At 42.8% G+C, this 12,670-nt stretch overlaps 1 protein-coding gene across 4 annotated transcripts in view; it reads left to right on the top strand.

The window, feature by feature from the left end:
• Positions 1–11,609, top strand: part of arhgef25a (Rho guanine nucleotide exchange factor (GEF) 25a) — a 134,649-nt gene extending 123,040 nt beyond the window's left edge. For 3 of the 4 annotated variants that reach the window (XM_029722516.1, XM_029722514.1, XM_029722517.1), the window contains 8 exons: positions 1,276–1,368; positions 1,663–1,713; positions 1,930–2,007; positions 2,366–2,557; positions 5,911–6,091; positions 6,688–6,938; positions 7,458–7,607; positions 9,157–11,609. In XM_029722516.1, the coding sequence (XP_029578376.1) occupies positions 1,276–1,368; positions 1,663–1,713; positions 1,930–2,007; positions 2,366–2,557; positions 5,911–6,091; positions 6,688–6,938; positions 7,458–7,607; positions 9,157–9,288 (1,128 nt within the window). In that variant the 3' untranslated portion in view covers positions 9,289–11,609. The remainder of the gene's footprint in view (positions 1–1,275; positions 1,369–1,662; positions 1,714–1,929; positions 2,008–2,365; positions 2,558–5,910; positions 6,092–6,687; positions 6,939–7,457; positions 7,608–9,156) is intronic. The other variant, XM_029722515.1, reaches the window with a different exon arrangement.
• Positions 11,610–12,670: the final 1,061 nt, after the last annotated feature.

Here is a 12,670-nt window from a genome sequence, read left to right as displayed (position 1 = left end):
TAAACGTCTGACCCACTGGAATTGTGATACAGTGAATTATAAGTGAAATAATCTGTCTGTAAACAATTGTTGGAAAATTACTTGTGTCATGCACGAAGTAGATGTCCTAGCCAACTTGCCAAAACTATAGTTTGTTAACAAGAAATTTGTGGAGTGGTTGAAAAACGAGTTTTAATGACTCCAACCTAAGTGTATGTAAACTTCTGACTTCAACTGTATGGTTAGGTGAAGGTAATATTATGTCATACTGATGTGTGGTATTGGTAATGTGTCTGTAGGCCACATAAAGTCATATTGAGGACACAGTATATGGTTAAACTAATGCCGCTGTGTGTATCCCAAACTTGTGTCTCTATTTCCATGTCTTGGATTGCAACCCGTGCTATGGTCAGAAAATAGAAACATAGAGCTCTTTGGCATTGAAAAGAAGAATCATATGCATAAAAGAACCACATACCTACTGTAAAACATGGTGGTGATGTTTTGGGGCTATTTTGCTTCCACTGGTCCTGGTCAACGGTATCATGAACATGGACCTTTTAGCCAAGTACCTGGTTGCCTTTGCCAGGAGATTGAAACTCGGCCACAAGTGGAGCTTCCAACAAGACAATAACCCCCAAGCACACATCAAAATCCACAATGAAATTGTCATTTGGCCACAAAATCAACATTTTGCAATGGTCATCTCAGTCTCTGGGTTTGAGCCCAATTGAAAACCTGTGCTCCATAAGAGCAGACAAAGGATATCAAGGATCTGGAAAGATTCTGGATGGAGGAATGATCTAAGATCCCTCCCAATGGGTTCTCCAATCTCATAAACATGATTGAAGGTATTGGAAACAGGGGTGCCAATACTTTTGACCACTATCTTTTTGAGCAAAAAATCTATTACTTGTACAACTGAAATGTGTCTTCCGCATTTAACCCCTCTGAATCAGAGAGGTGCGGGAGGCTGCCTTAATCCACATTCCATGGCGCCAGGGGAATAGTGGGTTAACTGCCTTGCTCAGGGGCAGAACGACAGATTTTAACCTTGTCAGCTCTGGTATTCGATCCTGCAACCTGGCCCAACACTCTAATCACTAGGCTACCTGCCGGCCCAACCACAAAATGTTTTTTTACAATTGTATTAGTACAAAAGAATATGCTATAGCTCAATATTTGTATAATTAATATTATACAGTCTTTTTTGCTCATCTTTATCAAGGGTGCCAATAAATTTGGACCTGAGTGTATATGTTCATGAGAATGACTGTGTGTGTTTGGCCCTATCAGGAGCTGAGGCAACATCTGGGTCACAGGCTACAGCTGAACGACCTGCTGATCAAACCAGTCCAGAGGATCATGAAGTACCAGCTGCTTCTCAAGGTGACACACACAGACACATGCGCATTCGTGCACACAGATGGGCATGTAAACCTGCACAACGATAAGGTCGAATTCATTGTGGGAATGCACATAAAAGATGAGTGGCTATTTGAACAAGTCATAGAGGTACAACAGGCACAAGATTGGCACATCTACCTAGTGCCAACCTTGTGCCTGCTGTACCTCTCTCTGGTATTCAAACTAATAAAACCTCTTCCAGATGTCTTCACCTTACATAACATTGACTAGTAAACCTTGAACGCTCCTGACTCCATGCTGTGTTTATGTGAACAGGACTTCCTCAAGTATTACACCAAAGCCGGGATGGACACAGAAGAGCTCGAGGTAGGTGTTCTTCTGATACAACTCATGCTGTTATTACACTGTATCTACCATTCATCTACTATATAAACTATCTAGGAATAGGTGACTACGAGAGGCAAGTGTGAGGCTGTACGCTGTCTCTGTGTTATTAAGGGTTCTCTCTAGTCAAACAACCTGTATTCGGTAGTTGCTTGATTTAAATAACTTTCTCACTCTCTCTCTCCTTCACCATCACAGAAAGCGGTAGAGGTGATGTGCTTTGTGCCCAAACGCTGTAATGACATGATGAACGTGGGACGGCTGCAGGGCTTCGAGGTAAGGCACTGCACTTAGGTCTCTCGCTTTCAAATACAGCTCTCACACAAGCCAAATATTGTACTGTAAGCCAGTGTTTCCCAAACCTCTTCTCGAGTAACCCCAGGCCCAGCCAGTCAATGTATTTGATGTATTCCAGAACTGGCACTGTTGATTCAACTAATGAATGGGCTTAGTGATTAGGTGACCATTTGAATCAGGTCAGCTTGTTCTGGAAAACATCAACTAAGTGGACTGGCTGGGGGCTTAAGGAGATGTTTGCAAAATACTGCTGCAAACCATAAGTAAGCCATGTAATAATCCCCTATTCACTTTTCACCCTGTGTCTCTTCCCTCCATCCTTCTCTTTCATCTCCAGGGTAAGATCACGGCGCAGGGGAAGCTGCTCCAGCAAGACACTTTCACGGTGGTGGAACAGGACAGTAGCTTCCTGTCCAGAGCCAAGGAGAGGCGGGTCTTCCTGTTTGAACAGCTGGTCATCTTCAGCGAGCCAATCGACAGGAAGAAAGGATTCTCACTTCCTGGTTACACCTTCAAGAGCAGCATCAAGGTAGGTCTCTCTTCTATTCAGATTTTTTTTTCTCCTCTCTTCTCTAACTTCAGATTAGATTGAATGCATTAACTGCATAGGCTTTTTACCATAAGGAATCTATACAAATTTGACTGTTACATAACTTCTTTCAGTCCCAGATAATGAATTGCATAACTGATGTAAACAAACACAATGTTTCTCCAAATCTAACATTGTGTACAAGTTCTTGAGTGTTCTTGGAAGCCTTAAAAGCATCTGTGTTTGTTCTGTTGGTGAGGTATTTAATGACCCACACTCCAGGATGTCTTCTTCCTTCCACCAGATGGTAGTCAGATGTGATTTGTTCCCGGTGGATGGAACGTTGAAATAAAAATGGTGGATGTAACATTACTGGAACATTCTGTTTGAAATGCATGCATTTGTGTTAAAGTATGTTTACTCAACAAACTCTACTCGAAGTAAGCTGAATTTTGTTTGTTGAGTACAATTTCAAATTCATGTTTCCTCAAAACAACTCAAAACCACACCCATCATTATTGTATTTCCCAGCATGCTGTCTTGCAGGTTGATTTTCAGAATTGTTTGTTTCAATACCTGTGTTTTTGCATGTACTTTGATTGGTTGATCAATCTTATGATACACAAACATAAGTAACATACATTTTTCTAAAGTAACGTAAACCTAAATGAATAGCCTGTCACGATTGTGTGTAGAGACAGACCAAGGCGCAGTGTGTTCTGAGTTCCACTTAATTTATTTAGTGAAACTTCCCAACAACAAAAAGAAACAAACAACGAACCGTGACGACAGAGGTGCTACATGCACTAACTCAAAACAAGATTCCACAAAACCCAGTGGGGAAATGGCTGCCTAAATATGATCCCCAATCAGAGACAACGATAAACAGCTGCCTCTGATTGGGAACCATACCAGGCCAACATAGATATAAAACAACCTAGATAACCCACCCTAGTCACACCCTGACCTAACCAACATAGAGAATAAACGGCTCTCTATGGCCAGGGCGTGACAGAGTGTTTATTTGCTTAAAGGCCCAATGGAGTTAAAAACGAGTTTTCCTGTGTTTTATATTTCCACACAATGAGGTTCGAATAATACTGTGAAATTGTGAAAATGATAACAGTGCCTGTTTAGTGTAAGAGCTGTTTGAAAAGACCGCCTGAATTTTCTTCCTGTTTGGTGGGATGGAGTGTTGGCCTTCCATGGTGACATCACCATGTGGCATATTTGTTAATAGACCAATAAGATAGAGAGATCCAAACTCCATGCTAAAGTAGCTCATTTTCAGTATTCCCGTCCTCACTCAGACGACACCAAGACAGTCCTAGCTAAATTCTTGCTTGAGAAATTGCCCTTTTCTAAACTATTTTTGTTTCTTTTTGACCATTTTAATTGAAAACTATCACAGTAAGGTACTTAATTGTTACCCAGAAAGGATTTGATAATGAGATAAAAACGGCTGCATTGGACCTTTTAATCACACAAAACAGGCGCTTATCAGAGACAGACTTCTATTTGAGCCAGGCGTCTATTTCCTTAATGCACACAGCTTTTGCTCATTTGCATAGTTCATTGTTTAATTCTAGCAATCACTTAACAGCAGCATACCATGGCACTTTTCGTAAGAGTAGGGGTGTTATCCCCGGTGTCCTGGCTAAATTTCCAAGCTGTCCCTCATACCATCATGGTCACCTAATCATCCCCAGTTTACAATTGGCTCATTCATCCCCCTCCTCTCCCCTGTAACTATTCCCCAGGTCGTTGCTGTAAATGAGAACGTTTTCTCAGTCAACTTACCTGGTAAAAAAAATTAAACTGAATTTTTCTTAATTTCCAGCACTAATGTGTTATCAGTTACACACTGTGCCACGCTTATTTTTGTCTTAGTATGCCTCTATACATTTTTTTAAATAAATAATTTCATTGACAGAATAAGCATTCTCGTCTTTGACTGTGCATTTTTGGCAGTTCTTCCTTTCGCCACCAGAGGGCAATCGGCTGATTTCTAGGGGTCTGTACTCCTGAAGTTGTTGACTGGTTTTGTGCTTGCCAGATGGCTAGCAGTTCTCAGCTGTTAGTAGCCAATAGCTAGCAGTTTCTTACTTGCCCCCCAAAATGTTTGATTTCCGTCATTTTCTACTCATTACTGAATTATTTAATGTAACAAATCAAACATTAAACCTCATGGTAACTTCGTAAATAATTAATTTAGACCTGGCATTTATTTGAAACAGGCGTTTATTTGTTGAAATTTGTGTCATTGCCGGTTATTAAAAAGGGACATTAAAAAGAGACTATGTTTAATTTAAGTTTTACGGTAATCCAATCTGTTAGTAGTTTGATTTATTGCACCCGTTACTGAGATGGCTGTTCCAGTTTATTTGATTTGGGTTGTTTCAATATCAATCTTCCCTATCCCTACCCCGCCAGTTATTGTGAATGCAGGTTGCGGTCGATTAAAAGTTCCAATTGTTGAATATCCTCACTCTGACTGGATTCCAATAGTAACTACACATGGCATGCCAGCATAATGTGACTTGCAGGCTTGATGTGGCCTGTAAACCAGGAGTTTCAGACCACTGTGTTAGGGTATAACTAGGCCCTCAAAGAAATTCCTTATAATATATGTAATGTATTTTCATAAAGAGTTTAATTTGAAAGATAATATATTCATTTAGAAACTAACTTCAAGGCTACAGTAATGAAAAGCATTAAAGTCATGGGTGGTAACTACAATTCACTCGAAAGGCAAGGCACTCTGGGAAATATGCAAATAAAGTAGAATAAATTCAAAGTTGAGTGAACATTCGATTCAACTTGATAATGTATGTTGGTTCAGCTACACTCTTAGAAAAAAGGTGCTATCCAGAACTAAAAAGGGTTCTTCGGCTGTCCCCATATAAGAACCCTTTGAATAATCCCCTTTGGTTCCAGATAGAACCCTTTTGGGTTCCATGTAGAACCATTTCCACAGAGAGTTCTAGATGGAACTCAAGAGTTCTACCTGAAACCAAAAATGGTTCTACCTGAAACCAAAAAGGGTTCTTCTATTGGGACAGCCGCAGAACCCTTTTGGAACCCTTTTTTCCAAGAGTGTATATGCCCACATTTTTTGCAAACTCACAATCTTATTGCAGCTGGTTGCCTTACAATTGTATATTGAATCAACATCTTCTTTTTTTTTTACAATGCAGGGTTGCTTTTCCAAAATGTGTAGGTTTCCCAGAAGTCCTAGTTCGAGAATTCAGAATTCCCTGCTTATTCTGTCCTCATTCTGGGAATCTTACAACTGGCAAATGTGGACATTTTGGGAAAGCAACCCTACTGAATACACCTGTGCTGTGTTCCAGGTGAGCTGTCTGGGGGTGGAGGCTCCGGTGGAGGGGGAGGCGGGCCGATTGGTGCTGACCTCACGGGGGGCTGACGGGAGTGTGGTGAGATACGTGCTCCAGGCCGCCTCCCCAGAGGTCTGCAGGGCCTGGGTCAACGATGTGGGACAGATCCTGGAGACCCAGAGGAACTTCCTCAACGGTAGGATCGGAGAAATACTGATAGAAAAACACAACAGCTTTACTTTCAGGATTCATATCTAACCCCATGCTGCCAACTTCCTCAATGGGAGGACAGGAGATACAGACAGACAAGATCTACACAGTAAACACCCACTTACTTTTACTCATGTCTGGCCTTTCCCACTGTTCCCCGGGCGCCTAAGACGTGGATGTCGATGAAGGCAGCCCCCTGCACCTCTCTGATTCAGAGGGGTTGGGTTAAATGCGGAAGACACATTTCAGTTGAATACATTCAGTTGCACAACTAACTAAGTATCCCTCTTTCCCTTTCCTTTCCTTTCCCTTTCAACTTCCTCAACGGTACAATTGGAGACATACTGATGGCAAAACACAACATCCAGGAATCTTTACTAGTCACACGTCTTACGTTTAGCCTGATGCAATGTGAGCACTGAGCAGTAATGTTATCCAAAAGTAGTTCAGTACCAAGTCGACTTACACAAACAATAAAACTACCATGACCAACGCTAAAATTTTGACAAACATTGTGGCCCTAAATGAAATGTTGCCTGGTCTAAATCCTCTCTCTCTGTCTTGTACCATGAATTCATCCAGCCCTCCAGTCTCCCATCGAGTACCAGCGCAGAGAGGGTACCAACAAGTCTAACAGCCTGGGCCGGAGCATGAGAGCCCCCCTGTCTTCGGCCAGCAGTCCCCTGCGCCCCCACTCCTCAGCCTCCATCGACCGCCAGCGCCTGCCCTGGCTGCGGTCCTACAACACCTCCCTCCCCACCCTCTACCTGCCCAGCCAGGGGGGTCAGGGAACAGGCCTCCAGGGCCCCGCTGAGACACACACACCCCGGGAGGTAAGGTCATACTGTATATACACATAGACAACACACACACACACACACACACATACTGCCGGAGGTAAAGGGCCCAGTCACACACACATACACCTCAGTGACCTACAGCAGTCAGGGGCCAAACACTGTGCTTCTGTTTGACCACAAACAACGAGACACTGCCATCCCTGTTTAGCTCGCCGGACTGGAATGTGCTCCAGCCAAGCCTGACCGAGTGTACACATTCACCCCTTAGGCTATGTTAGACCACATCTCCTCTACAGACTACATGTCTGGATCAGGAATCCTTCAATTAAATCCTAATCTGAAATAATCTGAGATCTCATGACAAAAATGTTTTCCTGCCACAATAAAGAATAAACAATCATCTGTTGTCTATCAGCTCTCAGTATTTAATATTTAGTTGTGTTTGTGTGTGTGTGTGTGTGTGTGTGTGTGTGTGTGTGTGTGTGTGTGTGTGTGTGTGTGTGTGTGTGTGTGTGTGTGTGTGTGTGTGTGTGTGTGTGTGTGTGTTCGCAGTCTCCTCTGGTCAGTAGGACCTCCCAGGCAACAGTCTCGCCTTCTCACATCCAGCTGGCTTTCACTGACCAGTCTGGTCTGTCTCACTACTCTCAGACCCAGACCTCCCTGCAGTGCCAAGCGGGGTCCAACGGGCTGCATAGCACACAGGTATATACACGTACATGCACAAACACACAGACACACAGACACACACACACGTCCACATGCACTGACGCATGCACGCAAGCATGCGCATGCACACAGCACACGGCACAGAAATAAACACAATAAACACATGATAGTCGGGCTACTACTTCCTCTGTTGGCCAGAAACAGAAGAGAGAATTCTTTTTCAGAATGAAAAAAGAATTTGGAATATTGTAGAGGAGTTTTGTCTGAAACAAGATGTTGAACCAGAAATCGTATCCTGTTGTTGGCCGTTGTTGAGTGTCTTAACCTTAGACCAACCATTCACTACACAACCCTCTGTTATTACTATGCACTTGTATCAAGTATAGACCATCTCTGCTTCCACTTAGTGAGTGGAGCCAACATACCTATTTGTTCTGACTATAGGCAGTTGTTCTATGTAATTACTCAGGCTGGATGGGGCCTATGGGTACATAAACAGGAAATAGCCTGACCCAGACACGGAAGTCAGAGATGCCGATCGTTGGCCTAATTGTTCTTTCTCTCCCTCTCAGGGTGGAATTTGCACATTGTGTTGTTGTGACTGATATATTGTAAACAGAAAAACAAACCACATTATGGCTGTCACTGACATATACTGAACAAGAATATAAACGCAACATGTAAAGTGTTGGTCCCAGGTTTCATGAGCTGAAATAAAAGATCCCAGAAATGTTCCATATGCACAAAAAGCTTATTTCTCTTAAATTGTGTGCACAAATATGTTTAAATCCCTGTTAGTGAGCATTTCTCATTTGCCAAGATAATCTATCCACCTGACAGGTGTGGCATATCAAGAAGCTGATTAAACAGCATGATCATGACACAGGTGCACCTTGTGCTGGGGACAATAAAAGGCCACTCTAAAATGTGCTGTTTTGTCACACAACACAATGCCACAGCTGTCTCAAGTTGAGGGAGCATGCAATTGGCATGCTGGCTGCAGGAATGTCCACCACAGCTGTTGCCAGATCATTTCATGTTAATTTCTCTACCATAAGCCACCTCCAACGTTGTTTTAGAGAATTTGTTAGTACGTCCAACCGGGCCTCACAACCGCAGACCATGTGTAACCACGCCAGCCGAGGACCTCCACATCCAGCTTCTTCACCTGCGGGATCGTCTAAGACCAGCCACCCAGGCAGCGAATAAAACTGTGGGTTTGCACAAAACAATTTCTCCACAAACTGTCAGGAACCTTCTCAGGGAAGCTCATCTGCCTTCTCGTCGTCCTCACCAGGGTCTTAACCTGACTGCAGTTCGGCATCGTAACCAACATCAGCAAGGATATTTTTGTTCAGCGTAGTAGCTCATTTGCAAAACATCTTTATTCGTTAACGTTTCGACCTACATTCCCCTAAAAAATATATCTTCTGACATATAAGATTTCTCCCCAGAGTTATACACAATGGCTAAAGTGAGGCATATGCCTCTCTTCAGGGAAAAACAGCTATTTAGGCTACATTTCATGAAATCTATCTATGAAGTTGTAAACATATTTGAATCTGTGTCTCCTCCTCTCCCCCAGCAGAGCGCAGGAGAGGGCTGCAGTACCAGGGGCCTGCCTGGTGAGGCTGTACCTCCTCCTGTATCTGTCTCTGGTCCATTGGCCGGCAAGCGCTCCAGCAACCTGGCCCAGCTCAATGAAGATGACCTATGAACCCTGACCCCTAGGAGGAAGGAGGTTCACGGACCGCCACAGCTACAGAGAGAAGAAAGAGGACCTCATCTAGGCTTACCATATTTTGAAGGTGGATGGGGTGCTTCTGTAAGGAGTAAGGACTGGATGGAGACTGCTCTTCTGGACTGTTGCTACTGCTTTTTCAGACTGTTACCGGGCGGTTCACCGACATTCTGAGAACTATAAACCATGATTCTAACGGAATATACAGTATGCGCCTTTCATCTGATTTTTTTGGAGCGATGTGATTTGAGGTTGAAGACGTGCCTCTGCGTGGCACCACTAATGGGTAGCACCCAGCTAGATGTTGCAATGGCTGAGGTTATGAAGAACACCAAACGGACATCAGGTATTATGGTGACTTTGCTTGTTTTATTATGACGACTTTGCTTGTTTTATTTTTCATTTTGGAGAATTTCTATACAGTATATATTGTACTGTCTATCAGAGGGCTGTGGGATTTGTTCAAAGGAAGAAAAAACATGTCCATTCCTGATTGGGGAGGTCACTGGAGAAGTGTCTGTGTGTGAGTGTGCACGCTGCATGCATGTGTGTGTGCATACGTGCGCAACATGCGTCTGTGTGTGCATATGTGAGTGAAATGCGTCCGTGTGTGTGTGTGTGTGTAAATATGTGCGTAAATTGTGTGTGTGTGTTTGTGTGTGTGTGTGTACAGGATTGGCGGCTTCCCTTCTTGTAAACAAACATGGATCTGAGGAGCTCTACTTTTCTTTCGACTTTCGTTCTACTTTTCTCTCACACTGCTGGATTCTTCCGACAACTACTTCTATTCTCAGGCTGTTTAAAACATGAAGTCATTCCTCCACTGAGCGTATACAGTGCGTTGCTTTCTGTAGACACTGAGGAGAGAGGACGGGATAACAGCAAATGCATTTGATCTGTAAATATGTAGAACATTGGATTCATCTCTCACGGAACAGAATGGTTCTGCTCTTACCGCAGTGTTTCCAAAGGATGAGAACGAGAGAGCTCTCCCATGTTCTCTTATTCTGTTTGACCCCAAGTTGGCTCTTGTTTGACCTGGAGATTCCAGACTAAAAAGGGGTGAGGGAGCCCCCTGGAGGCACTCTGCGGGCGTGACGTCACTCTAATGTCACTTCAGACCTAATGGTCTTTCCTTGATTCCTTGTGTTCTCTGCTCCCATCCTTTCTCTGTCTCTTTCTCTAAACGTCAGAGGGAAGTGAGGACATGATTATGTTGGGAGAGAAGAGACGGGGAGAGGACGGGTGGAGAGGACACAAGGAATCGAGGAAAGACTATTGAGATGTGGCCAGAGCGGTGGCCATGCCATAGCCAGTCTGACAGGAACGCTAGGGGACGGAGACCGACTGATATTTCAAACATATGTTTTCTTGACGACAGGAGACATGAAGGGGTGGTATTGAAATGTGGTAAGGTGTCACACAGTCTGTCAATGAAGTCCAATGATGACATGCCACAGCCTTCTGCTGTGTTCAATGATCTCTGCTGGCTTTTGCTAATTCCAACACATTAGTACACGCCATACACCTGGCTCAGGCTTACATCTCTGGTTCTTAGATAAAGGACAGCAGTTTAGAGACAGTTAACTACTTGGGTTGTTGTATCAGTTGACACTGTGGATATCAATGCTGCATCTGCATGCTCTGTGCTCATCAAAGTGAGACTTTTGCCAAAGGCAGGTGCTTTTAGAACCTCATGTACTTCAGTTTATTCTGCTACTCTAATATATTGCCAACTGTTGTTTTTTTTTACACATCAAATCAAATACATGTAGTTGTGATTTGTTTACTTCAATGCCCGACCTTTCATCTTCTGAATAGAAACAAATGACTGTAAAACAAGAAGCGATAGAAGAGATGATTTCAGCTCTTGGTGAATTCTTCTCTGTTACCAGTAGAGGTCAGTGTAAGGCTTTCAAATACAGATAGCAGTCATTGGAGATCAGACAGCTGCATCGAAGATCAATGTATTCAAGTTACAATGCCCCCTCTAGCTAAATCTGTTTAGAATATCTAAATTACAATGACTGTTTAAATTCAGAACATAAAAGTTTGGTCCAAAACTCCATCTCAACTCCCCAGTGCTCGTGGACTAAGGGGCGCTGTTTGTAAAGTTGAAGTCATAGTGGCGATTATTGCTCTGGCATTTTGTGCATGTTACTTAAATATGAAGGAATACCACTACAGAAATTAAGATACACTAAAGAAAAGAGCAGGACAAGGGCTATAATGATGCCATGTTTGACTGAATAGAATCGGTTGTATTATATCAAATAAAAAGTCTTTTGAATTAGGAATTGTCTATTTCATGTCATTTCTGAAGGTATATCCCTCTAACATTGAGATGATCTGAATATATATCGAAATATATCATGAGTATTAATACATGGAAATAATAACCAAATCAGATTTATATTATTTCATTTATTTTACCATTATTTTACCAGGTAAGTTGACTGAAAACATGTTCTCATTTACAGCAATGACCTGGGGAATATTTACAGGGGAGAGGAGGGAGGATGAATGAGCCAATTGGAATCTGGGGATGATTAGGTGGCCATGATGGTACAGTTGAAGTCAGAAATGTACATACACCTTAGCCAAATACATTTAAACTCAGTTTTTCACAATTCCTGACATTTAATCCTAGTAAAAATGCCCTGTCTTAGGTCAGTTAGGATCACCACTTTATTTTAAGAATGTGAAATGTCAGAATAATAGTTTAGAGAATGATTTATTTCAGCTTTTATTTCTTTGATCACATTCCCTGTGGGTCAGAAGTTTACATATACTCAAATAGTATTTGGTAGCTTGCCTTGAAATTGTTTAACTTGGGTCAAACGTTTTGGGGTGCCTTCCAACAGCTTCCCACAATAAGTTTGGTGAATTTTGGCCCATTCCTCCTGACAGAGCTGGTGTGACGGAATCAGGTTTGTAGGCCTCCTTGCTCGCACACGCTTTTTCAGTTCTGCCAACAAATTCGGTGAGGTCAGGGCTTTGTGACGGCCACTCCAATACCTTGACTTTGTTGTCCTTAAGCTATTTTGCCACAACTTTGGAAGTATGCTTGGGGTCATTGTCCATTTGGAAGACCCATTTGCAACCAAGCTTTAACTTCCTGACTGATGTCTTGTTATGTTGCTTCAATATATCCACATAATTTCCCCTCCTCATGATGCCATTTATTTTGTGAAGTGCACCAGTCCCTCCTGCAGCAAAGCACCCCCACAACATGATGCTACCACTCCCGTGCTTCACGGTTGGGATGGTGTTCTTCGGCTTGCAAGGCTCCCCCTTTTTCCTCCAAACATAACGATGGTCATTATGGCCACACAGTTCTATTTATGTTTCATCAGAT

Source organism: Salmo trutta, chromosome 30 (genome assembly GCF_901001165.1).
Source record: "Salmo trutta chromosome 30, fSalTru1.1, whole genome shotgun sequence".
In the NCBI taxonomy this organism is placed as follows: domain Eukaryota; kingdom Metazoa; phylum Chordata; class Actinopteri; order Salmoniformes; family Salmonidae; genus Salmo; species Salmo trutta.
This window is presented reverse-complemented; position numbering and strand designations above follow the sequence as displayed.